The 27,409-nt window shown below is 44.3% G+C and overlaps 1 protein-coding gene across 2 annotated transcripts in view; it reads right to left on the bottom strand.

Annotated features, from left to right (window-relative positions):
- RBL1 (RB transcriptional corepressor like 1) overlaps nt 1-27,409 on the bottom strand; it is a 95,137-nt gene that overhangs the window by 1,812 nt on the left and 65,916 nt on the right. For both annotated transcript variants that reach the window (XM_077459184.1, XM_077459185.1), the window contains exons 12-21: nt 18,254-18,391; nt 17,959-18,120; nt 17,329-17,461; nt 16,964-17,197; nt 16,690-16,874; nt 16,425-16,601; nt 15,768-15,839; nt 15,570-15,657; nt 14,039-14,190; nt 10,510-10,674 (exon numbers count right to left, since the gene is read on the bottom strand). In XM_077459184.1, coding sequence (XP_077315310.1) covers nt 10,510-10,674; nt 14,039-14,190; nt 15,570-15,657; nt 15,768-15,839; nt 16,425-16,601; nt 16,690-16,874; nt 16,964-17,197; nt 17,329-17,461; nt 17,959-18,120; nt 18,254-18,391 — 1,506 coding nt within the window. The remainder of the gene's footprint in view (nt 1-10,509; nt 10,675-14,038; nt 14,191-15,569; nt 15,658-15,767; nt 15,840-16,424; nt 16,602-16,689; nt 16,875-16,963; nt 17,198-17,328; nt 17,462-17,958; nt 18,121-18,253; nt 18,392-27,409) is intronic.

Below are 27,409 nucleotides of genomic sequence, written 5' to 3'. Positions count from 1 at the left end.
GAGACAAAGGAAGGAGAAAAAAAAAACACACGCAACACACAGCATGGCTTTTTATAGTGTATTCTACTTACAACCATATACTGCTCCTAAATAAAAGACTAAAATGATAAATTAGGAAAGAAAAGATGTAGCTGCAAAAAGATGCTTACTGCTTGAGACCATCATACACATTATGCTTTTATCAACTCTTCTATGGGCGCTTTCACACAGGCGGGGTCCACCAGTGGATCTGCCTGCTCAACTGGGAGGTCTGTTCACTGATACTTGCTGAGCAGGCGGATGACACAGCCCACTCTCAATGGGGAGATGGATGTAAACAAAACGCTGGTCCGTTTACATCTGACTGTCATTGGATAGATGGATCAGAAACAGATCCTCCATCAGTCTAGTTTATAGTGGACAGGATGTCACATACACACACTATACATATATATATATATATATATATATATATAAACTTTTTATAAATTCATCTTCAATCCAAAGGTACCAAACAGCCAATACATGGGAGCTTTCAAAAAGATGGTAGAAAGTGATCTGAAGAAGCTTGAGAAGAAAAATTAGGGAAAATAGAAATATATGGAAACTCCTAAAGGACATTGGGATGAAAAAAGGTGGTTATACACCCAGCAGACAAGGAGGGCAGATTGGTTAGATTAAATAAAAAAAGATGGAGGAAGAAATGGAAAATGTGCTTAGGAAAAAGCTGAGATGCTCCCGGTATGGGAGGGGTTCTTTAGGGAGGCAACTTCCTGTTTAGGGTGTGCCAGTGTCCAGCACCTGAGGGTGGACTATAACCCGCAAAGTAACTACTATGGCTCTGTGTCCCATTATGTATGATTAAAGAAATGCCTACTTTTTAGAGTAAGCAGGAAACAACTGAGGAGAGAATAATCCTTTAGGTCTAGGACCAGCAATAAAGGAGACCAAATTAGTTTTAATTATGCAATAGCACACATGTTACGTATGTTATTGAGTGTCCTTGCTGCTTACAGTATGTAGGCAGAACCACCAGACCACTTTTTGTAAAGATTAGGGAACACATTAACACAGGGCTTGACAAATTTGCTTGCAATCTAGGAGCCAGGTCGGTAACAGCGATCCGGACCTGTCCCTGGCCTGACATGGAGACGAGTGAGGGGAAGATAGCGTGCGCACCCCCCTCCCCGTCTCCAAGTCATTGCCCATAGCTCTTAGAGGGACATTTTATTTATTTCTTTTTCAAATGACAATTTTTTTTTTTATTGTTAATATGAGATCTGAGGTCTCTCTGACCCCAGATCTCATATTTAAGAGGACCTGTCGTGCTTTTTTCTATTACAAGGGATTTTTACATTCCTTGTAATAAGAATAAAAGTGACATAATTTTTTTTTTAAAAGAACAGTGAAAAAAATAAAAATAAAAGTTAAAATAAGAAAAAATGTTTTTTTTTTTAAACGCGCCCTGTCCCTCCCGCATATGAAAGCGGTGTTCAAACCACACATAGGAGGTATCGCCGTGATCGGTAGAGCGAGAGCAATAATTCTAGCCCTAGACCTCCTCTGTAACTCAAAACGTGCAACCTGTAGGATTGCCTATGGAGATTTTAAAGGGTAAAAGTTTGTCACCATTCCATGAGCGGGTGCCATTTTGAAGTGTGACATGTTGGGTATCAATTTACTCGGCGTAACATTATCTTTCACAATATAAAAAAAAAATTGGGCTAACTTTACTTTCGTCTTATTTTTTTATTAAATTATTTTTGCCAAAAAAAGTGTGCTTGTAAGTCCGCTGCGCAAATACGGTGTGACAGACAGTATTGCAACAACCACCATTTTATTCTCTAGGGTGTTAGAAAAAAAAATATATATAATGTTTAGGGGTTCTAAATAAAGGGAAGGAGATAGACAGGCAATAAAAAAAACAGGCGGGGGAAGCTCCATTAGCATTGCTGGTTGTCATACCAACGGCCACCACAAGAGGGCGCCAGATTCCAGAAGGAATCATAGGACCGCAGAATGCCTCAATTACCGGCCACCGGCGGAACAGCCCGACGCGATCACGCCGGGGGGCGTCCACGGAGACAGGATACCCTCAGCTGTGCTGCGCCAGGTCGCTAGTTCTAGTCACTAATGCGACCTGACGCCCGGGTTTTGTCGAGCCCTGCATTAACATATGAAAGGGTTTCCCAAAGGGACCCCATGGGATTCATTTTCTATGGAATAGATTTAATTAAAGACCATTGGAGGGGGTGTCAAAGAACAATACCAAATGAATATATAGATTAGGGTCTTTTTTAAGATATAGAGATTATATATATTACACATATACACTCCTCCCCCCCATTTAACTTTCTAAAACTGTTCAGGATTCTCTGGAATGCGGGGATAATTATAGGTCCCAGCATTCCTAGAGAAGTTTATTGCCATATATTTTCATAGGTATATTGAGCCAAATTAGTTCATTAAATTTGATACGGAATTTTGAAAATTCTTTTGATTCTAGTCTCATATTTCTTGTCCATTTCCCTTGAATGCATTTAATATATTGAACTTTTTAAATTTTACATATCTGAAGTGCATTGATATACAATATTGATTTGGACCACTAGGGGGCACAGGTGGTTTCCCCATGATACTCATCATATTTGCCTTATTGAATGAATACCTACTTATTAGAATGGACCTTAAGTGGTGGATTAGATGAGGCATTATTTGAGACCCCTTTCACACCGGGGGGTTGAAAGAAGCCTCATCTGCAATCCCAATGTGAAAGCCTGAGTGCTTTTACACTGAGGCGCTGCTCTGGCAGGGCATTTGCACTGCAAAGAAGCTGCTTGCAGGACTTTGACGCCCTACCAGCGCTAAAGTGCCCCAAAAAACGCCCCAATGTGAAAGGGGTCTAAGATAAGAACTCTCCCCCTTTTTAATTTTAATGTTATGCGGCTAAATTGAAAATAGCTGCGTTAGCACCTCCGCTTGCTATAAAAGACGTGGGGTGTACAAAGATGGCACCGCCTCAGCTGACGTCCTATGAGGAAACGCCTAAGGTGGAGCATGGTACGCATCACACCACTACCGGAACTTACGGTTTTTGCTCTATGGTCTGTGGCACACACGCCGGCCAGAACTAAGGATATTTTTACCTCTATGCAAGCTTGGGCAATTAAAGCCCCGCTTTTTAAATTAAACTTGATTAACCGGATTTACACTATGAGTACCTGTTTTTTTTTAAACCCAATTGCATGTGGATACCCCTTTGTATAACCACTTGCAGACCGGACCAATTTGCTGGTCAAAGACCAGACCACTTTTTGCGATTCGGCACCATGTCGATTTAACCGACAATTGCGCGGTCGTGCGACATGGCTCCCAAACAAAATTGACGTCCTTTTTTTCCCACAAATAGAGCTTTCTTTTGGTGGTATTTGATCACCCCTGCGGTTTTTATTTTTTGCGCTATAAACAAAAATAGAGCGACAATTTTGAAAAAAAAAACGCATTATTTTTTACTTTTTGTTATAATAAATATCCTCCAAAAATATATATAAAAAAAATTTTTTTCCCTCAGTTTAGGCCGATACGTATTCTTCTACATATTTTTGGTAAAAAAAATCGCAATAAACGATTGATTGGTTTGCGCAAAAGTTATAGCGTTTACAAAATAGGGATAGTTTTATAGCATTTTTATTAATAATTTTTTATTATTTTTTTTTTTACTAGTAATGTCAGCGATCAGCAATTTTTATTGTGACTGCGACATTGTGGGGGACCCATGGGACATTTTTGGGACCATTGTCATTTATACAGTAATCACTGCTATATAAATGCAGTGATTCCTGTGTAAATGACACTGGCAGTGAAGGGGTTAACCAGGGGGTGGCAGTGTAGGGGTTAAGTGTTCCTAGGGGTGTGTTACTAACTGTGGGGGGGTTGGGCTTTCATTTAGTGAACACTGATCTCTGTTCCAATCACATGGAGCAGAGATCAGCGTCACTAGTTGCTAGGCAGAATGGAGAAATGCTGTTTACATGGCATTTCCTCCATTCGGCCGCTCCGTGAGACGATCGCGGGGATGCCCGCGCGATCGAGTCCGCGGGTCCCGCGACCGGACTCACGGGGGTCCCGACCAGCACGGGAGCGCGCCGCCGGCGGCGCGCTCCCAATGGCAGGGCGGCATTGAATATTGGACGTACCTGTACACCAATATGCCTGCCCGTGCCATTCTGTCGACGTACATCGTCGTGTGCTGGTCGGGAAGTGGTTAAACAATGCTACAGAGGACACAGTCATACTGATCACCGGGACATCAAGACCGGAGCCCAATTTGATTATATCCCTTTCCCCCCTGCAGGGGTACAGAGATCTGGTGAGTGCATAATCAAGAGGGGAGCACGAAAGTCGCCTTATTTGAAGCTGCGATAAAGTGTCACTTTGGTAACCTGCACAAGTCACGTTATTTTTATTTTCACACAATATCCCCAATCCACCATCACTTATAGGCTTGGCATAGGAGATTTGGGATATACACATATGCCATTGCTATTTACATTGGTCACTATACTGGCAGTTTGATAGGGATTATTTTTTTTCACCTTAACTGGAAGGCAACACCACTTTCCCTTTTTGTTTAAATTACATCACCAATCTTGTCTCCAAATATAACTACTTTGCACGTTTTGTTGTTTTATAAAGAAAAACATTTTTCTTTATGTCAGTTAAATATTTTTTCTCTAGTGGTCTGTCCAGGACAGCACTAGAGAGATAGGCTCCACCTCCAGAGGCAGGAAACACAAACCAGATCTTTAAAGGGCGGTCTCCGTCCCTTCCCCTTCAGTCTTTGTGTTTCCTCCACCGGAGGAGGAGGCTGGATCAGGAGCTCCCCTTCCCCTGACGGTGGGATAGCCCATAAGAGACGGGGAAGGTGTTCGGATTACCTGTTGGTAAACGGACGTTTTTGAAGTCCTCCGGTCGGGTTGACTGCAGCTTCGAACCGGCGTTCTCCTTCTGAAGCCCGGGGAGGGCGTTCGTTTCCCCACCTGACAATAGGTTCAAAATTGGGCGCGAAGTCAGGTGGGGGGCGGGCACAGGCTTCGAGTTCCGGCCTGTGCGTCACAGGAGGAGGATAGAGGACTTCCGGCAATCCACTACCGGTTCCGGGTCGCGCGGCGAGCGTGGACGTTCGGGACCTTGGCGGCTATTTTAAAAAGCCGCAGCCACGAGGCGTTCGCGCTGCATCGCTTTATCGCCATTACGAAGGGAAGCCTCCAGGCGGTTAGGCGTGTGCTTCAAGCGTTCGTGCTGCATCGCTTTATCGCCATTACGAAGGGAAGCCTCCAGGCGTGTTCCGATCGAAATGGATGCAGTGGAGCCGAACCAGCTCAGGTAGGCAAACACAGAGGTGTCTTGTACCTACAGGGCTGGGAGAGAGGGGGGGGGGGGGGAGTAATGGACTAATCAATGCATAGGCATTTTGAAATGGTCCAGGTGTATTTTTCCTCCCTCCCTCTCTCAAACAGGATCCGGACTAAAGAGTTTTGCGAATCCTGTTAGCGGTTGGTGGGGTGCACATAGGTGTTTGGTGAAGGCGTCCTAAAGGTTTCGCTGACGTTGGCTTGTCTGTTTTTTTCCCTTCCTTCTTCTCTTCTTCTCTTGCCTTAGGCTCTGCCCAAAAAACCAGAGAGGTCAGGGGGGAAGAAGAGATGTCCTTCATGTATGAATAAATTAAAAGAAGGATGGTCTAAGCCCCTTTGTAAACCATGCATAGACAAATTGGTCTATAAGGAAGCTACGGGAGCTTGTAAGGATTTGATTTCTGGAGTACAGAAAGAAATGGAGTCCATCAAAGCAATGTTAGCGAACCTTGAAACCCCAAAACCAGCCGCAGTTCCCTCTGCTTCCACCCCAGTAGTAGGTGACGAATCGGAGGAGGAGGAACTTGATTCTCTGGATGGCCTAAGTGAGGCGGCATCATCCAGAGATGTTCCTGTTCAAGGGTCAAGCTCTCCCAGATACAGGCTCTCACTCGAGGAGGTTGATGCCTTACTGGGGGTAATTTATGAGACGCTGGAAATCCGAGAGGAGCCAGTCTCCCTGTCCTTGCATGACCGGATGTATCAGACCCTAAAAACTGATTCAGTTAGGGTCTTTCCGGTTCATAGCACACTGATAGACTCAATCAAAAAAGAGTGGGAGGAGCCAGAGAAAAAGTTATTTTTCCCTAAAAGCATGAAGCGGAGATTCCCCTTCAGCGAGGACCCCTCTTGTGTTTGGAATAAAGTGCCCAAGGTAGACGCAGCTTTTTCCCAGTGTGCAAAGTCAACAGATCTCGCCTTTGAAGACATGGGTGTTCTAAAGGAACCCATGGATAAAAGGATGGAGGTACTATTAAAGAGGTCATGGGAAGTAACCATGAATAACTTAAAACCTGCAATGGCCACGACAATAGTGGCTCGCAACTTGGAGGTCTGGCTGGAACAATTACAAGGCCACTTGGAAGGGGGGACCTCCAGAAAGGAAATTCTGGATTCCCTTCCTATGCTACATAAAGCAGCAGGCTATATAGCAGATGCCTCTGCGGAGTCTGTTAAATTGTCAGCCAGGACCGCTGCCCTCGTAAATTCATCACGCAGGGCACTTTGGCTGAAGTCTTGGTCGGGAGACTCGGCCTCAAAAGTGAGGTTATGTGGCATCCCCTTTGAGGGAGACCTTCTGTTCGGGCAGGACCTTGAGAAAGTCCTGGACCGTACTGCGGACAAGAAGAAGGCTTTTCCTGTCAAATCTAAGAAGACTACAGGTAAACGCTTTTTTCGTCCTCAAAGGCAGGGACAGTCACAAGGACAGACCTCTAAGGAGTCAACCCCTAAGAAACAGTGGATGGGAGGAAAACAGAAAAGCAATCTCTTTTCCTCTTCTAAAAAAAACACTAAATCCCAGTGACGCGGTTCCTGTGGGGGGGAGACTGGGGCAGTTCCTCCCACAGTGGGAATACGCTACCCCAAATCCTTTTATCCTGAGGATCATCAGGGAGGGTTACAAAATACAGTTCAGACACGTCCCACCTGCAAGGATGTGTCTGACCAAACCTCCCAAAGACCCCCAGAAAGCGTCAGCTTTGCTGTCGCAAATTGGCGATTTAATAAATCAGAGGGTTCTAGTGCCAGTTCCGCCACAGGAAATAAATCACGGTTTCTATTCACACGTGTTTGTAGTAAGGAAACCGTCAGGCAAATTCCGGTTGATCTTGAATCTGAAGTTACTGAACAAGTGGGTAACTTACAGGAAATTCCGGATGGAAACAATTTTTACAGTGAGATCAGTACTCCCTCCAAATTGTTTCATGGCCTCTCTCGATCTAAGGGACGCGTATCTTCACATCCCGATTCGAGAAGACTCTCAAAAGTATTTGAGGATAGCGATTCTTTGGGGAAGTCAGATTCGATACCTCCAATTCAGGGCCCTGCCATTCGGTCTGTCTTCTTCCCCCAGGATTTTCACCAAGGTCCTGGCAGAAGCATTGGCTCCCCTAAGACTGAAAGGGATCGCTGTCATACCGTACTTGGACGACCTTTTATTCTTTGCCCCCTCAAAACTCCAACTGCAGGGAGATCTGAGGGTAGCTATCTCTTGCCTAAAAAGGCTGGGGTGGTTGATAAACCAAGAGAAGTCACACCTGATACCAACACAGGCCTTACAGTATCTAGGTTTTCTGGTGGATTCAGTGTCACAGAAAGTCTTCCTCACAGAGGAAAAAGTGATAAAGGTGAAAGAGATGGTAACCTTCTTGCAGTCCAATCAGACAATTTCCATCAGGTCAGCTATGGCAGGGTTGGGCCTATTGGTGGCAACAATCCCTGAAGTTCCTTGGGCAAGAGCTCATTTCAGGTGTCTCCAGGCCAATATTCTGAGCAGCTGGGACGGGACACAAGAGTCCCTGGACGGGATTATCCATCTATCCTCAAAGACCAAAAGGTCTCTTTGGTGGTGGAAGAGAGAAGAGAACCTAGTACGGGGTCTTTGGTGGTCTCCTCCAGTGTCTGTTCGCATCACCACGGATGCCAGTGCTTGGGGCTGGGGGGCCCACTTGGGGTCGAAGGTAGCCCAAGGATGCTGGGGGAAGACACAGTCCCAGAGGTCAGCCAATTGGAGGGAGTTGCAGGCAGTCTGGGAAGCCTTAAGAGTGTTCGCCAGGGATCTGAAGGACCACCATGTACAGGTCCTCTCGGACAGTATAGTGGCGGTTTCCTACCTAAACAAGCAGGGAGGAACAAGATGCCCGTCCTTGATCAAGCTAACAAGTACGATCATGCATTGGGCAGAAGAAAACCTAAAATCGGTTTCAGCGGTCCATCTAAAAGGGGTGGACAACCACCTGGCGGACTTTCTGAGTCGACACCGGGTGTAGGAATCAGAATGGTCACTAAACAGGGAGATTTTTCCAGATGTTAGTGCGCAAATGGGGTCTTCCGGAAGTGGACTTGTTCGCCAGGAAAGCGAACACCCAGGTCCCAGTATACTTCTCCCTAGAGAGGGAGGCAGGGGCAAAAGGGATAGACGCTTTGGCACAAAGCTGGGCTTTTCACATTTGCTACGCCTTCCCCCCATTCAAGCTAATTCCTCTAGTCCTGAGGAAATTTTTGCAGGAACAGACCACATTGATACTAGTGGTTCCGTATTGGCCGAAGAGACCATGGTTCTCGGTGCTGCTGGGCCTGACAGACGAACCTCCCCTCATACTGCCCGAGAGAGAGGATCTGCTGTCTCAGGGTCCAGTTCTGTTACAAGAATTACAGACCCTAAAATTATCGGCCTGGCGTCTGAAGAGAGTCTCTTGAAGTCTAAGGGACTCTCAGATAGGGTAATTAAAACACTTCTTTCTAGTAGGAAGAAGGTAACCCAAGCAATTTATGTTAAGTACTGGAAAGTTTTTTGTTCATGGTTGGACACTAAAAAGGTGTCTATAAGTATCCCGACAGTCTTGGAATTTTTACAAGACGGTGTGGATAAGGGACTGGCCATTAGTACCTTAAAGGTACAAATTGCGGCCCTGTCTGTTTTTTTGGATCAACCTCTGGCGATAGACCCGCTAGTTAGCAGGTTCTTTAAGGGGTTGACCAGGATTAAACCTGTTCCTTTCAAAATTTTACCCAAATTGGACCTGTCAATTGTGTTACAGGGATGGGTAAAAAAAAGTCTCTGGAAGAAGAACCTTCCCTGAGATGGATCACGCTTAAAACGGTGTTCCTAGTGGCTATTTCCACAGCCAGACGCATTAGCGAGCTTCAGGCACTTTCGATGAAAGAGCCGTTGTTACAAATTTTTGAGGATATGCTGGTGTTGCGCATGGACCCTGGGTTTTTACCCAAAGTAGTGACAAAATTCCACAGAACACAGGAAATTATTTTGCCTTCGTTCTGTGGGTCTCCCACTAATCCTAAGGAGGTAGAGTTCAGCCAACTGGATGTGAGAGCCTGTGTCTTACAATATCTGGAGATGTCAAAAAACATTAGAAAATCAGATGCATTATTTGTTTTACATGCGGGTAAAAAATTGGGGTCACAAGCTTCAAAAAATACAATTGCAAGGTGGATCAAACAAGCTATTGTAGAAGCCTACAAAGGAATGAAAATGGAATGTCCTTTTTCCCCCATGGCTCACTCCACACGGGCGCTATCGACCTCATGGGCAGAGCGAGCTGGAGCAACACCAGAACAAATTTGTCGAGCAGCAACTTGGTCAAGCTACTCGACGTTTATGAAGCATTACAGATTGGACCTTATCTCAGCGCAAGACCAGGCGTTTGGGAGAAAGGTCCTTCAAGCGGTAGTCCCCCCCTAATCTGGTAAGTTCTCGTTGATCCTCTCTAGTGCTGTCCTGGACAGACGACTAGAGACAACGAGTTAGACTTACCGGTAACTCTGTTTCTAGGAGTCGTCCAGGACAGCATGGATTCCCTCCCTATATGCTGTTATAATGCTGGACAAGTGTTTTTGTCGTTACAGAAGCCGTTTCCGGGGAAGTTCTCGTTTACAAGACTGAAGGGAAAGGGACGGAGACCGCCCTTTAAAGATCTGGTTTGTGTTTCCTGCCTCTGGAGGTGGAGCCTATCTCTCTAGTGCTGTCCTGGACGACTCCTAGAAACAGAGTTACCGGTAAGTCTAACTCTCGTTTTTACCCACCAAAATGTTTTTTCATCAAGTTGTGACATTTAATCACAATGAGTTTTTGATTTGATCTCGCACAGTTCAGACTGTGAAATATTCACTACATGGACTTCCATGATCGCTTGAGTGATGTGTCCTTTTAACTGCTTTTAATATAGAGTGATGTTTTGCAAACTATATTAAATTTGTATAGAATTTGGAATCTAGGACCATGATGCCTGAAGCTTACTAATAACTGTCTCCTGTATGACTAGTGTACATTGAAGTCATGGTATCTAAACGGTCTTTTAATTTAGTATTTTTAAACATTTGTAAAGTTACAAAAATTACCTCCCCTTTTAGATTCCTATTTTGTAGAACAACTTACTTTAGATGGACTTCCATTGAACTTGTAGAGCAGAGCAGTGCGGGGGGTCAGGCAACCAGTGATCTTGTGCGGGGACACATAAATGGAGTGCTGCTGGGAGACACGGCGAGGAGAGACAGGTCGCTGTTTGATGCTCGGGAATGGAGACAGAGGAGGAGCCACAACCTAAAAAAATAAATAAAAATACTACTTACAGTAGACATTGAAGGTGGCAAATAAGAGTAAGAGTTTATGAACAAAATGGGCTTAAGAATTTATAAGATTTATAAGATTAATTGTATATAAATTAACTGAGCTTTTTTTCTTGCTTCACATGTACACTTGGCATTTTGCAAAATTTTAATTCTGATGATTTACCGAAACTTACGATGTTTAAAGAACCTGCGACAAGAGGTTCCTGGAATTCGGTCTGTGGCTTTTTTTTTTTTTTTTTTTTTTTGAGGGGGCACATCAAACCACCAAAATAAACATGTTTATAACTATTTGATGAACTATCACAAGAATTAACTCTATGCTTACTGTAATTACTTATGATCAATTTTATACCTTGACACATATCAATCTGTATAATTAATCTGAGAAGATGGCGAAATAAACATAACAGGTTACTCATTGTTGAAAAATCCCATAACACATAGCAGGAATATTTCCACAATAAAGCCTATTGCGTGCTCTTCAAATTTAACCACTTACCACTCACCTACTGGGCACTTTTACCCCCTATCTGCCCAGGTCAATTTTCAGCTCTGTCGCACTTTGCATGACAAGTGCGTTGCACCCAAACAAAATCTTTTTTTTTTTGGGAGACCGAGCTTTCTTTTGGTGCCATTTAATCACCACTGGGTTTTTTGTTTTGTTTTTAGCAAAAAAAAAAAAGTTCTAGTTTGTGTTATATTTGGTAAAGTAATTTTTCTCCTTCACTGATGAGGTGGCACTGCATTGATAAATCAGAGCCTTGATTATCTGTGAGGAAATACCGTATATACTCGAGTATAGGCCGACCCGAGTATAAGCCGAGGCCCCCAATTTACCCCCAAAAAACTGGGAAACCTATTGACTCGTGTATAAGCCGAGGGTGAGATATGCCTGTCCATCCCTGTGTGTCCGTCCATCCCTGTGTGTCCGTCCATCCCTGTGTGTGTGTCCATCCATCCATCCCTGTGTGTGTGTGTGTGCGTCCATCCATCCCTGTGTGTGTGTGTGTGTCCATCCATCCATCCATCCCTGTGTGTGTGTGTGTCCATCCATCCATCCATCCCTGTGTGTGTGTGTGTGTGTCCATCCATCCATCCCTCCCTGTGTGTGTGTGTGTCCATGTGTGTGTCCGTGTGTGTGTGTGTGTGTGTGTGTGTGTGTGTGTGTGTGTGTGTGTGTGTCCGTGCAGCCTTGTGTGTCCCAAGCCTCCGTCCGGTCCCGTCCCGAGCCTCCGTGTCTTCCGTCCCGAGCCTCCGTGTCGTCCCGTCCCGAGCCTCCGTGTCGTCCCGTCCCGAGCCTCCGTGTCGTCCCGTCCCGAGCCTCCGTGTCGTCCCATGCCAGGATCGCCGCTCTTCGTCGGCGCCCTGGCGGCCATTCCCCTGTTCAAAAGCCGCGCCTCCCGCCTCCGCCTGTGATAGGCGGAACACTCAATTTCCCAGCAGTCTGTGTTCCGCCTATCACAGACATCGTCTCATCCTCGTCCGTAGTACGAGGATGAGCCGATGTCCGTGATAGGCGGAACACTGACTGCTGGGAAATTGAGTGTTCCGCCTATCACAGGCGGAGGCGGAGGCGCGGCTTTTGAAAGGTAGAATGGCCGCTGTCTGTCTGCTCGACACGCTGTTCGGGCAGTCAGACAGCGGTGACTCGAGTATAAGCCGAGGGGGGCACTTTCAGCCTCAAAAAAGAGGCTGAAAATCTCGGCTTATACTCGAGTATATACGGTACCACTAATCTGCTCTCCTAACGCGCTGTCAAAGTAGACTTTTGTTGGCCAGTGTCCAATGCTTCTGTAGGCGGCAGTATAATCTGACAAAGAACAGTGTCGTTCAATAGACAAGAAAGTGCTTTGGTTCAGGTAAAATTAGCCGTTGATCCATTTAAATGTTTACATGAGGGACAGCTTTATCTTTAATATTTAGCAAGCACCCAGGTTGCTTCCCCAGAAATGTACTAAAAGCCTGGTGAAGAGGTGACTTCTCAGACTAGCAACTGCAAAGCCTAATAACTGACTGTAGTAGGGACAATTTTTTATTTTATTCTTGTCTGATGAAAAAAAAAAAATCTTTCAGTTTTGTTTCCGCTGGAAAAAATTTCACCTCCCGTCTGAAGCCCCGGATAGCATTAACATCAAATTCTAATTCCTCCTTAGAGTGTGTGTGTGTGTGTTGTATTGGCTGGGTTTTTGCATGAAACAAATGCATACAAAGTCTTGGCTTATATATGCCAGAACCCAAAAGAGAACAAACCACAATCAAGTTACCACCTAGAAGGACAAAATGGTCAAAGCTTTAGATGGAAACAACTCTGGTCACCACTGCCTGGTCTCCAATTTCAGCAGCCAGTGCTGAAACTCATTCATTCAACCTGGTGTGAAATTTCACTTGGCGTTCACAGGATAAGTTAAAGCTGAACTTCAGGAATTCAGAAACGTTGATAAATATGCAGGCAGACTAGGCATTAGAGGTAGTAAACTGAAGTTGGGGGGGGGGGGGAATAAAACCCTGCAAAGGCCATAAAGTGCTAGTATGCATCTTATAATAGCACATTTTGAAAAACGTACCTTTAAAACAAAGCCCCACAGCGCTGTCACTGTCGAGAGGGGTGACACCCCCCCCCCCTCTTCCTTGCTGGTTCACGGCCTCCCAGCACATAAATGGTTGGGGGTGTGATGACCTCACGTTTACAGCACAAGCTCTGAAAGTCCAGCACTGTATGCTGGACCCTCATAGAGCATGTGCCAGTGATGTCACTGGCTTCATGCACTCTGAATATCTGCTAAACAGTGTAAGTTTAGGAGATATACACAGTACCTACAGGTAAGCCATGCTATAGGCTTACCTGTAGGTATAAGTGGTATAACACTGTTTACTACCACTTTAAGTGCAACACGGTGCATGTCACCTTATGGTTTTGACAGTTTTATGGAATTCCAGAAGGATATCCATCACTATAGTTCCCTGAGCTCTGACCCTGGACTTTGTATTCTCAGCTCCTGCGAAGTTGCATGCAGCTGCTGTGCTCGCCCCTTTGCATTTGATGAACTCATTCACTTGGTCTCTTTAAATAAGCAGAAGGGAGGAGCGGGTAGAGATGCCATGTGAGAACAGAATTAAAGACTTAACAAGGTGGCATGCACCTCATCGGACTTAACTCATAGTGTGCCTGCACATTTATCAAAGTGGTTGAACTCCAGGAGTTCAAAACAAAAGAATAATTTCATGTCACTTTATAAAATAACTTAATCAGTTACTGGAAACACGGATTTGGTGCACATTTTAAACATGTCTGCCACTGAAGTAATTTTTGTTTAAAGCAACATTAAAGCTCATACCAGATGTTCACCGTTGATGGCTGCATATTTGAGTGCAAACATTTTAACTCGTTCCACGTAGACGTTGTTATAAAACGTAATGAGATCTCCTCTCTCTGCTTGGTTGTCAGTACCATCACCAACATTGTTTAAGTTCTGAGAGTCATCAGAGTCTAAGAAAGGGGGACACACAGAATTTACAGCAAACAAATACATAAGCAATGATGTTGTACAAGGTCATATAAAATGGGAAAGTTATCAGTATCCGGTAATCGGAGTAGAAGGCTGACAAATCGTTAGAAATACTGTTACAAAAAAAAGGGGGGGGGGGGGGGGGGTTCTCCTAGTAGAAAAAGCCTAGCCAGTAAAATCCCCCAGAAAATTCACAAAAAAAAAAAAAAAATACTTAACTCCCTTACCTGTTACCATGACAAAGTTGAAAAGGAAACAATGTCTACTGAAGAGACGTATAGTCCACAAAAGGGGAGGAGCAATGCCCCTTTGCTTAGGGTCTGTCCTCCTGGGGAAGGGGCTTAAACTCTACTTTTGTGTGTCAATGAACTTTCAGGGAACCTATGATAGTTTTGCGTAAATTTTTCCTGCTACAAACTGACACAATATACATTTAATATATAAACTGTGTGAACCCATGACACCGGTTTTCCAAACAGAGCAGAGCCTGCTTGCTTGCTTTACGAGTCCCCGTAACTTGTATAGAACTTGTCTCTTTCATTTGTGCTTGTTTAAAATTGAGCTACTGAGTTCAGTAAAAAAATGAGCCAAGACGAGTCTTGAGAAGATCTAAAAAGGAGCCGAGAGCTCCAATGCATAGGAGAAGAATTAAATGCATCTATTTCTATACTTTCTTATCTACCGTATTTATCGGCGTATAACATGCACTTTTTTTCCCCTTAAAATCATGGGAAAATCATGGGTGCGTTATACGCCAATACCCCACCGATTGTGTGGGCGGCTTTGGGCCGAAAAGCCGCAGAGAATGGCCGAGAGTGGGTGAAAGCTGCCAAGAACGGCCGAAAGCCGCCAAGCTAAACAAGACATCCGGCTCTGTATCTTGGCGGCGCCAAAGACTGACAAGGGTGCATGATGGACAAGGCTGCATATGACACCGACAAGGGTGCAATGATGGACAAAGCTGCAGAGATGGTCATTTAAATGTAAGTTTTTTTTTCCCTTAAACTTCCCTCCTAAACTTGGGATAAAAACTGTATTTTATTCCGAATTGAATTTTTTTTATTTCATAGTTTAAAAAGGTATAGGCTACATACAAAAGTAAAAAATATACATACACAAAGCTGGCCATAGAAAGCCGAGCTGATTTCCCCAATCACACATTGGAAGGTGGATATGGAAATCCTCCATCCTGCCTCATTGCATTCAGACAGTGGTAATCAGAATACACCGGCTTATCAGCTGCATGCCCTGGTTGGGCAGAAATTTTCCAACAAGCCCATTTATAAAAAGTCAGTCGATCGAACCAGCCAAAAATTCTGATCCCTGTATGTCCAGCTTAATGCAATTTCAGATTCCTTACCACAATCAATCATTTCCACATCTTGGCTGGTTTCAACATCATCTATTTCCACTTGAGGAACCTTCTTCAATAATACGTTTCTATAAACCTAAAAGACAGATTTTCCATGTTAAAATTCACATACTGAACTTAAACACTGGATTCACAAACTGGTCAATCAACAGAGCACTGCTGTAAAGGAGGAGTTCATAAACTTACATGACTTTGAGCTTGAGGCTGATTTCTGTAACATTTCATAATATCTTGAAACAGTCGCTCTTCTTTTGTGATCTGTGAGGTCATAGATGATCAGCAATACAAGTTAATTATGGTAGAAATAAATGAAACCTTAAACAACAGACAAAACACCAAATAACACAGAAAACCGATAAAAAAAAAAAAATAATGAAATATAGTGCTGGAAAATGATGACTAGCCGCTTCAAAGTTATAGGACAAAAAAATAAAATATTAAGATTCCTAAAGCAATTCATTTTATCTCAGTTTACCAATTTGCTTAAAGTGGGATAGGTTGCAGAGCCTCAAAGCTGCCATTTATGTCTTCTTTGGCTGCATAATAGTTCCAGAATAGTAATGTCACTTAACCCTAGTGATATAGGTCTGAATAAAAACCACACAGCATTTATTTTTGAGGAACTTTTATAAGAGACAAAGCATAACATGAGGACAGCACTAATCTAAAACGGACAAGCATTATTGCCGTTACTGTGGACTGCCCAAGATCCTAGTTTAGAATTGTGTCCCAGGTCACAAGACATCTTGTAATTTATTCTCTTCACTAAGATTAGAGCATGCTAGAGAACCAGTAGAAAAGAAAAAAAATAATAGCAAACAAATACAAAGTAAAATATCCAACCTTTGCCATAATGTAAATGGCACATAGTAACATCTGATCAAGATGTCGGTCTTTCATTAGGTCTGTACAATGAACCAATGAGTATTCAAACACCGTCCAGATTTTACGTCTCAGATCATTGGACAAATCGAGCTTCAGGCACAGGTCTCTCAGGCGAACACTTGCCAAGTGATAAACCTAAGAGTAGGCAAGGCAGATGATCCATTACTGAAGATATCACAAACCTTCACTGCAACTAAAGTCACTCAGTCCAGTTAATACACACCTTCCTAAAGAATAGAGCAAGAGAACCGGTTCTCTTGGGCTTGCTGGCAGATGAGGGACACCCGTCTTGGGCACGGAAGACCTGACGTTTTGTGGATGGACTGATCAGAGCCTGGGCGGTAAGGGGGATTTGAATTCCTTGCTCATTTTCTGGAGAAGTGGGATGCCCGCCACCATTAAGAGTTACTTTAAAAGAACAAAAGAATGTATGTAACACCAAAGCTTTTCACAAGGAAACATGAAAATGGCATATAGCATAGTCTTCAAATATTTACCTGCTAAAGGTATGCTTAACCTCTGTCCAGATAAAATTTTGTCTGGTGACATACACAGCTGCTCAGGTGGCTGGCTAGGAATAATTCTGATTCTAGTGATTTCTGGAGTTGTATGAAGTCTCTCAACTGGTGACTCTTTAGGTCCATCATCTCCAAAAAGCCTCCTTTTGGCGCTACCAGCAGCAGGAGAGTTATACCGCTCGTGAACGGACAATGGGGACAATGGCTGTGAATCTAAGAATACATGAAGAACATAGTTTAATCTCTATGCATCTAAAATATTACATGCCCATGCATGCACAATGTAGAGAACATGCTCACAAGACCATTCAAGGCAAATACATTTCATTCAATACTAAGATTACCTCGCCTACAGGAGCCTCCAAAATCTGTGCGGACTTCTTTTAAACGTGGATGAATGATAGGGGAAGCTGGCATCATAGGAAGGTGTCCTAAACCAGCTTCATTACCAGTTTCAAAGTTGCTAGGTATGATAACCTAGAGAGAAAAAAAATATGTATATAGTAAAAACATCCAAGAGCCACTGCATAAATACAGGGTTACTATGGCTTGTCTTCTTCCAGCCAGATGCAGGCCTGCTTTGAAAACCAAGTTTCCAAGGACATGTCCCACCCAGCAGGTAAAAATGCAACTCTGAACTAGGTAGTTGCCTTGGAGCGGCTTGGTTAAAATCATTTAAACTGGCTGGTGACACATGGTACAAGGATTATCATCACTGTTAGGACAGAGGAAAGGAGGGAGGTGGATAATGTAATATTTAAATAATGAACTGGATTGTAGAAGCAACATCTTGGATTCAACAGATGAAAACTGCAGAAGTCCTGAAATTTCTTACGATGCAGAAACGAATATGAGGCTAGTACGAAGCTACTCTCACCTCTGGATTCACCAGCAAGTAGAAAAAATTAAATAAAATACATGTGCACCAACCTGACTATAAATGTATATTTGAAAAAATTTTTAGATTTCTCTACCTCTTCACAGGTTGGAACAGACCCAGCTGCATGAAGCAACTCCCACAAGTTGGAATCACTCGTCCAGGCTCGACTCTCTAGGATTTGCTCCTCTATAGTGTTAAGGTGCTTTACCATATCCCGAGACAATCCATCTTCTGAGCGGATAAACACCTCAATAACCTGGGCAAAGCAAAGATTTTAGACATTGAAAGCATGTTCTCTCCTCACTCCACAGTGACTCAAAAAGATTACACAAAAGAAACCGCAGAACCCCATTTACTCTACAGCTTGTTTTTACATATTTTAATCTTACCTTGTAGAAATAAAAAGGACTTATATTGAGAGCCTCAATGGTCCAAGGAAAAATACGGGGAGAGCTGTATGCAAAAAGCACAATTTCCAGACAGCAAGCTACCAACGACTGGTGGAATATATCCTGCTCCAGCAGAGCCTAAAAAGACAAATAAAAATTAAAAATGACTGGTAATGGAATATAAAGGTTCCTTCTGGCACACAGCAACTCCTCATTGATCAGGTTCTCTGGTACACTATCAGCAAATCAGTACTACTAGTTCATCTGTGATTTAGTATCGCTTCACCATATGTTATGTAGCAAAACAGAAAAAGGCAGGGCTAAAGTTGCGGGCAATTAAAAGAACATTGTGCAAGTTCTCTTATGTCTGCTTTGTCATTTACCTAAAATGAAAAAGTTATACCACAAAAGAAGTTCCCACTAGCAAGTTCTCCTCAGTTCCAGGTCTACCGCTGCTTTACCTTAGCTTCCAGGGGAGATTTTTTTTTTTTTTTTTTTTTTTTTTTTTAAACAGGAGTGCTTTATTGACAAATATACATATACAGTATGAAATGACCAAGAGTACAATGGGTCAAACTACCGGCACAGCCGGAGCACAGTAGAATGTAAAACACATTACATACATCAGTATACGTCACTCAGCAATGCGAGAATACAAACTAAAAGGACGGGGGGGGGCTCTACAAAGACCCAGAAACCACCTCAGCATCCCGATGTCCATGGGAGCCAGATTCTATCAAACTTCCACGGACAACCTCGATTAAGGTAGGTTATTTTATACAGAGGCAAAACACTATTCACACCGTTCTCCCACTTAGTCACACTAGGAGGAGTGGACGAAAACCACTTACAGATGATTTCTTTCTTGGCGTAAAAAAGTAAATAGGAAATCAGCAACTTAGAGTAGTAGGGTCTACTTTCATCCGCGTGAATGCCCAGTAGGGCCATCTCAGGAGTCCTAGGGACCTCCAGCCCCAACTGAGTGTTGAGGTGATCAAACACCTCAGACCAATACTTATGCAGCCTGCGGCAGTCCCAGAACATATGGAGGTAGGTACCAAGCTCCGCCCTACACCTAGGGCAATGTGGATCTCTGTTAGGGTATATTCTCGCCAGTCGCGTAGGAGTGCGATATACCCTATGCAAAAACTTTGTTTTTCCAGGGGAGATTTCACTCACAAATAGCACTGGTGGACGTCCTTCCAGCCACCGAAGACTGACAGATTTCAGTAGAGGCAGCTGAAGACTTTCTTCCCACGGGACAGGACATGAGGCCTCCAAGATGGCGGTCTCTACACCGCGGTCCAGCTCCAGAGGATTGCAGTGTCCCCGATACTATCCCTAAGGTCGGTGAGAAACTGTCCCCCCAGGTTCCCCTGGCTCCACGGCCTCACATGATGGGGGCTCCGACGTGGCTGACCTCTTGGAGAATGGGGACAGGGAATGGTCACTTTAGAAGCCCTTGGCATAGACCCAAAGAAGGCCAGAAATGGGACAGAGGGGGAATGTTTTCTTTCTCAGAGTGAATAAGGGGGTGAACAGATGCGAGAGAAAATGGGATGAATGGTTTTGGGAAGGAAGGTAGTATATCAATAGAGGCACTACAAGAAGGGGAAGAACCACGGGCCTTTGACAGCCTTGAATGGCATAATCTCTAGCGAAAACCTAGCAGTTTCAGTTTGCCCCAATTTTGTCAACTGGATCAAAATATATGGGGCACCTAGGGCCAAAGTAGGATTGAACGGAGAGTGCTTCGAGTGGTTCCAGTTGGTGAGGGGTACAAGGCAGGGGTATACCTTATTGCCCTTGCGATGGAGCCCCTAGGCATTGCTATAAAGGTCCTCCTTTATAGGATTAGAAGAGCAACAGGAGGGGGGGGGGGGACAAAAATACATAAATTGCACTATATGCAGGATGTGTTGCTTTTCCTGGGAGAGACACAGGCCTCCTCAAGATCAGCAATGAGCTGGGTGACTGGGTCAAAGTCATCTGGAGCGATGAGACCAAAATTTAGCTTTTTGGCCACAACTAGAAATGCTACATTTGGAGAGGTGTCAACAAGGCCTATGATGAAAGGTTCCTACTATGAAACACGGAGGTGGATCGCTGATGTTTTGGGGGATGTGTGAGCTACAAAAGGCACGTTATCAAAAATACTGGAGGAACATTTGCATTTATCAGCCAAGAAGCATTATTTTGGATCATGACAATCCTTTTTGGTCGAATGCTTGCAAGAGTTCTCTGAAAGAAATGTCCACAGACATACATAAGCATTACTCTTCTGGAGAGATCATGTTCCAGTCCCCTAAAATTGCCTCGGCCTTTTGTGATCATTATGCCGACCTTTAAAAGTTAGGTTCAAACTTGTCCATAGACACCCAGACAACAAAAACGATTGCCATTCATGACTACTTTGTCACTGCTAGCCTTCCCCCTTTGACTGATGAACAACGCTCTACTTTGGAGTCTCCCATTACTTCTACTGAGATTGAGTCAACAGTGAAGTGCTTGCCTAGTTGGAAAAGCCCCGGCCCTGATGGGTTAAAGAAAGCATGCTATAAGGTATTTTTTCCCCCCTCCTGTCGGAATCCATGTGTAGTTAATGCCATAGCAGGTGATAATACAATTCCCCGGGAGGCGCTGTTGGCCCATATCTCAGTGCTCTCAAAGGACCTTACACTGTACCCCAAAGCCATCGACCCATACATCTCTCCTTAATGTGGATATTAAAATTCTTGCGAAAATACTTGCAAACCGACTGAAGCACCTCATGCTCCATAGCATTCATCCCAACCAAAACAGGGTTCATTACAGGTAGAGAAGCTAGAGGTAACTCAATTAGAGCGATCCAACTCATTCACTGGACCCGTAATAGTCATGATCCTTTGCCAAATACAATTTTGTCCACCGACTCAGAAAAAACGGTCTACCTCGTTGACTGGGCTTACCTTCGAAGGTTTTAGAGACTCTGAGGCTAGGACCGAATATGCCAACATGGATTATGGCCCTATATTCTGACCCAAGTGCACAGGTTAAGGTTAATTGACTTTTCTACTCTAAGTTCTCGATCAGAAATAGCACGAGGCAGGGGTGCCCCCTCTCACCCCTTCTTTTCGCTCTGGTACTTGAACCTCTATTATACACTGTGCGAGCAAATACATATATTAAAGTGGAAGTAAACCCATTGATTTAAACAGTTAAAAAAAAAAAAAAGGCATGCCGGGAATGCCAACTGCACATTGGCTGTGCTCTCAGACAAACTATCAAACCATCCAATGGCTGATGTCATAACGAATCACATGTGCAGCACCATAGCAGTTGAAGATTAAACAGAGGCAAAGATGGCAGCTTCCTTGGCTGAAAACGATAGGGGAGTTTACTTCCACTTTAAGGGTTTGAGGGTTGATAATGCTGAGCATAAACTGTCAGTGTATGCCAATGATGTGCTATTCCACCTCAGGGACCCCCTGATCTCACAGGCGGCTTTCCAGTTTACCTGGGCCAAATACGCTAAGATACTTGGGTATTCAGCTTACAGACCGATTTCACACTCTGTATGCAGCCAACTATCCCTCATTACTTGCCACAGTTTAGTGGGACCTCTCACATTGGACTAAGACTGCTTTCACTTGGTTGGGATGTGTTAATATTATAACAATGCATATTCTCCCAAGAATACTGTATCTGCAGATGATACCCGTTACCTTGCCCAGAGGCTTCTTTACCAAATTGTCTAGCATGGATTTGTCTGGAATATGTGGAAATTTGTCTGGGAGTGCTGAGGCACCCAAAATATGCAGGGGGCCTAGGATTCCCAGACATAACGGTACTATAGGGCTAATGTCCTTCAGAGAGTATACCAAGTTGGTGCTTCCACACTCACTCCAAGCTCTGGGTCTCCCTGGAGAAATACATAGCAGGTAGGAATTTATCCTACACCCGTAGCTGTCTCGGGAACACAGGGGGTTGTCAGATATTACCTCCCCATTGACGACTCATGCTTTTGCAGTCTGGGATCGCATTAATCCGATACTCTACCTGGCACCCTGTGTCCCCCATTGGCTCTGCTGGGAGGGTTCTTATAATTTCCTCCTGGAGAACAGATGGCTTTTTTGGCCCTTGGGTGGAGGATGGTAATGCCAGTTGTGGTAAGCTCCAGAGTAATGGTAAGCTGCTGATTTTTGAGACCCAGAAAGCCCGACATGGAAGTTTACATATGGATTTCTGGAGGTATAGGCAACTCCACCACTTTATAGGTTAATGGTTGCTCCATAAAGGGATATTTCCTCCCTCATGCCCTTTAAATGCCTCTTTATAGGAGGAAGAACCGGTACCGCATATGGTCGCCGAACTATATAAACTGCTGGTTCGGACCATAAGGTTAGAGCAGGCACCCATCACGTTGGATAGTTGGAGTCAGACAGCTCGACCACTTTCTCGGTTCCTTACCCAAACACTCGCTCTTCCCTAGACAACTCCATCCTATCGAAGAACTTTGCCTGGACAATGGCCCTATTCGCGGTACCCTCTCTAGGTCCTACCAAATCCTGACGCACACCCAATACTCCACAGATCCTCTCTTTTTAGCCAAATGGGAAAGAGACCTACGAACTACATTTACCACTCTGCAGAAGGAACGTATACTCTTTTTCCCCACAAATCATCACTCTGCAGCAAATACCAGGAGATTTCATACAAGTTGATCACACGTTGGTATCGCACACCGTCTGTGCTGGCTAAAATATCCCCCGGTCAATCTGACCGTTGCTGGCGTTGTGAGCAACAAGCAGGCACTATTCTCCACATTTTCTGGGAATGCCCACAAATACAGACTTTCTGGCAGCCTGTCCTACGACTTATCCACAAGTTCACAGACATATCCCTGACCAATGATCCTGCAGCCGTACTCCTTAACCACCTTCAGACCGGACCATTTTGCTGGTAAATGACCAGAGGTCTTTTTACAATTTGGCACTGCGCTGCTTTAACTGGTAATTGCGCGGTCATGCAATGTTGTACCCAAACAAAATTTGTGTCCTTTTCTTCCCACAAATAGAGCTTTCTTTTGATGGTATTTGATTGCCTCTGCGATTTTTATTTTTTGCGATATAAACGTAAAAAGACAGCAAATTTTGAAAAAATATATTTTCTACTTTTTGTTATTAGAAAAATCCAATAAACTCAATTTTAGTCATACATTTAGGCCAAAATGTATTCAGCCACATGTCTTTGGTAAAAAAAAAAGTCAATAATTGTATATTTATTGGTTTGCGCAAAAGTTGTCACATCTACAAACTAAGGTACGTTTTCTGGAATTTACGCAGCTTTTAGTTTACGACTGCCTATCTCATTTCTTGAGGTGCTAAAATGGCAGGGCAGTACAAAACCCCCCCAAATGACCCCATTTTGGAAAGTAGACACCCTAAGGAAATTGATAAGTGGCATGTTGAGCCCATTGAATATTTTATTTTTTTGCCTCAAGCGATTGAATAATGACAAAAAATAATTTTTTTTTTTTTTTTTACACAAAGTTGTCACTAAATGATATATTGCTCACACATGCTATGGGCATATGTGAAATAATACCCCAAAATAAATTCTGCTGCTTCTCCTGAGTACGGGGATACCACATATGTGGGACTTTTTGGGAGCCTAGCCGCGTACGGGGCCCCGAAAACCAAGCACCGCCTTCAGGCTTTCTAAGGGCGTAAATTTTTGATTTCACTTCTCACTACCTATTACAGTTTTGAAGGCCATAAAATGCCAAGATGGCACAAAACCCCCACAAATGACCCCATTTTAGAAAGTAGACACCCCAAGCTATTTGCTGAGAGGCATGTTGAGTCCATGGAATATTTTATATTTTGCCACAAGTTGCGGGAAAATTACAAACTAAATTATATATTGCTCACGCATGCCATGGGCATATGTGAAATGACACCCCAAAATAAATTCTGCTGCTTCTCCTGAGTACGGGGATACCACATATGTGGGACTTTTTGGGAGCCTAGCCACGTACGGGGCCCCGAAAACCAAGCACTGCCTTCAGGATTTCTAAGTGCGTTACAGTTTTGAAGGCCATAAAATGCCAAGATGGCACAAACCCCCCCCCCCAAATGACCCCATTTTGGAAAGTAGACACCCCTAAATTTAGGGGTACACTAGTGAGACTAGGTAATAAATGGCGGGTGCCCTGAAACTACAAAAAAAATAACTAACCAACCAGCGTCACCTGTAACAGTTATATGGTGATCACTGGTGAAAGGGTTAACTAGGGGGCAATCAGGCGGCTTTATGCGGTAGTATATGGGGGTCCCTGGCGCTATAAAAAGCTGCGGCGAACCTAAATACCTACCTGCCTAACTAGCGTCACCTGTGACACTAATACAGCGATCAGAAAAACGATTGCTTATTAGGCTGGGTTCACACTGGAGCGATGTGGGAACGCCACGAATGCGCGGCTGGTTCCCGCATCACATGCCTCCCGGCGGCAGTTAACACTGCCCTATGCGAACTGCTGGGAGTGTCAGTGAAATGTTAATGACACCCCCAGATCAGTTCGCATATCGCAGTGCGATCTGCAAACTCGGATCGCATGGTGTGAACACCCATGCGATCCGATTCTGCTGCGGACCAAAAAAAGGGTCCCGTGCGAGTTTGCGGCGGGTGCGACACGAATTCAGCCATACTATCTGTATGGCTGAACTCGAAATCGCACAGAGATCGGATGTGATTTGCACTGCAGTGCGGTGCGAATCACATTCGTTCTCATAAACCGCTGCAATGTGAACCCAGCCTTAGTGACACTGGCGACGGGGGGTGATCGCGGGGTTAAACCTTTATTGGGGGGGTTAGGGGGGTACCTTAGAACTAAAGGGGGCTAACCCTAACTGCCCTAACAGTTATTACAGTCACAAATGACACCAATGCAAAAAAAAAAAAAAAAAGCAATTGGTGTCACTGTGACTGGGGGGGCAGGGGTAATTGGGGGGTGATCGGGGGGTAAAGGGGGGGTGTGAGTGTGCCTGGCATGTTCTACTGTGTAGTGTAGTGCTTGTGCAACTCACCGATGCTCTCTCCTCGGTGCCGGAACGAAAAATACCGACACGGAGGAGAGAATACATCACTTCCTCTCCTGTGTTTACATTACAGGAGAGGAAGTGATGTCACCGGACATTTTCATTCGTCGGGAGCGATCGCGAGGGGGTGGCCATGAATGAATGGCCGTCCCCTCGTCCGGGATCGCTCCCGAACGAATACCGACCGCCGCAGGCACCGGGCGGGGGCCCGATCGGGCCCCCGACCCGCGGGCAGGCAAGGACGTACATGTAAGCCCTTATGCCTGCCCGTGCCATTCTGTCGACGTACATTGTCGTGCGGCGGTCGGCAAGTGGTTAATCTCACTCCCATGTCAAAAAAGCGCTATTACAAATCCCTACTTAAACACCTCCTCAATGCTGCTAGAGCCTGCATTCCAAGTCAGTCGAAGCAGCAATCTGCTCCCACAGTGGCCCAGTGGTTCGCGAGGGTGAATGACATTGAGCGAATGGAAGACCTGACTGCCACGATTCAGGATAAAACGGAGGAACATGGGAACAGGTGGTTCTATTGGACCCAGTTTTGCTTTTCGGAAGAATACCTCCACGAGACATAGCACGCTCCTTATGATTGCCAGTGGCTATTGCTCCAAACCATGAACATCGAACGGACTTGCAGGCCAGGGATGTCCCTTGCTCCCTGGGTGGAAGTCCCACCCCCTCCACTCTATCCAAATTCCCCCCCTCTCCACAATTTCCATCCCAAAACTAATCTCTTTTCTCCTTTTCTCTTTTAGTCTCTCTATCTCCCATTTTAACCCCCCCCCAAAAAAAACCCCATCGGTATGTCCCGACCCTAACTGACCACTGCGCAATACTCTTCCCCTATATATAGATACTAAAATTCTCCAAGGGTATTGGGGCTAATACCTATAGTGCTTTGGGTGCTGGGGGAATCCGAGGTATTGAAACATCCTTTTTACACATCCTGGGTATTTGGGTTCTTGCCGTGTTCACAATGGTGCGCATGTATTATTTTCCTCTGAATCTTTACCGTTGGCCCAGATACCCATGCTATGTGATCACATGTTTGTAATTGCTTATATTTCATTTTTGTGAAGTTACCTATGCATTGTATGTCGCATACCACTAAATAAAATATTTAAACTGCTGGTTCGGCCACTTCTGAAGCCAAGCCCACATATATACGGATCTGGGGAAAAAAAAGACTTAGTGCTTGAATTTACTTCAGCTCAGCCGATCTACCTATACCAGCTTACTCAAGTTCTATTGTTTCCCAAACACAGGAAAGAAACCAAAATGTTGTCATGCTGGTACCAGGTGCCCTCTGATTTGGCACAAATTTACCCCTCTACCTCTGAGCAATGCTGGAGGGGCAGTGTTCACCGCAGTACACTTTTGCATCTGTGGTAGGAATGACAAAAAAAGACTTAGTGCTTAGTGCTTTGACAATGTCTAAGCAATCATATGGAATTTGGTTTTTGTACTAAATAATGTGCTAGCCTGACAGGCAGTTCTAGCAGCCTGCCACTGTGGGGAAGGCCACCTCTGAAGCTGGCACTGTTTCTCCCCTTTAGTCTGCATAATCTACTGCAGGGCAGCCACTTTATGCCCCCTTGCCGCTTCGGTCGGTCGGGCCACCCTTTAGTTATTTTAGCACTTAGCGAATATATGCTGCCCTAGTGCTAGCCACTGGGCTTTCTTGTCAAGATTATTCCCCCTGTTAAAATATACAAGTTGGTAAAGGTGACATAACCCCACTTCTTGTTGGGGGGGAGCTTTGGTATTACCCCATTATGTGACTGTTCCTTTATAATTTCCTTGTTTATTATGTCCTTTCAAACTTCTGGTTTTATGCTACTGGAAGTGTTCACAGAGATGTGTTACTTTGTCTTAAAGATTATACAAAAATGGAAAAAACAAAAAAAACAAACCACACACCATCATTTTCTCTGAGCATTCAAAGGGCAAAGAAAAAAAAAAAACTGCCATTCCTCCAGAGTGATGTGAGAATTCATGGTATTCTACCTGAAGGAGACTATACCTTTTTAGGCTACCCAACATGACACACACAAAATAGAAAAAAAAATTCAAATTT

This window comes from Lithobates pipiens, unplaced genomic scaffold (assembly GCF_037356315.1).
Source record: "Lithobates pipiens isolate NorthernLeopardFrog02 unplaced genomic scaffold, aLitPip1_a1.2 Scaffold_28, whole genome shotgun sequence".
In the NCBI taxonomy this organism is placed as follows: domain Eukaryota; kingdom Metazoa; phylum Chordata; class Amphibia; order Anura; family Ranidae; genus Lithobates; species Lithobates pipiens.
The sequence above is the reverse complement of the archived record's forward strand: the minus strand, read 5'-3'. Positions and strand labels throughout refer to the sequence as shown.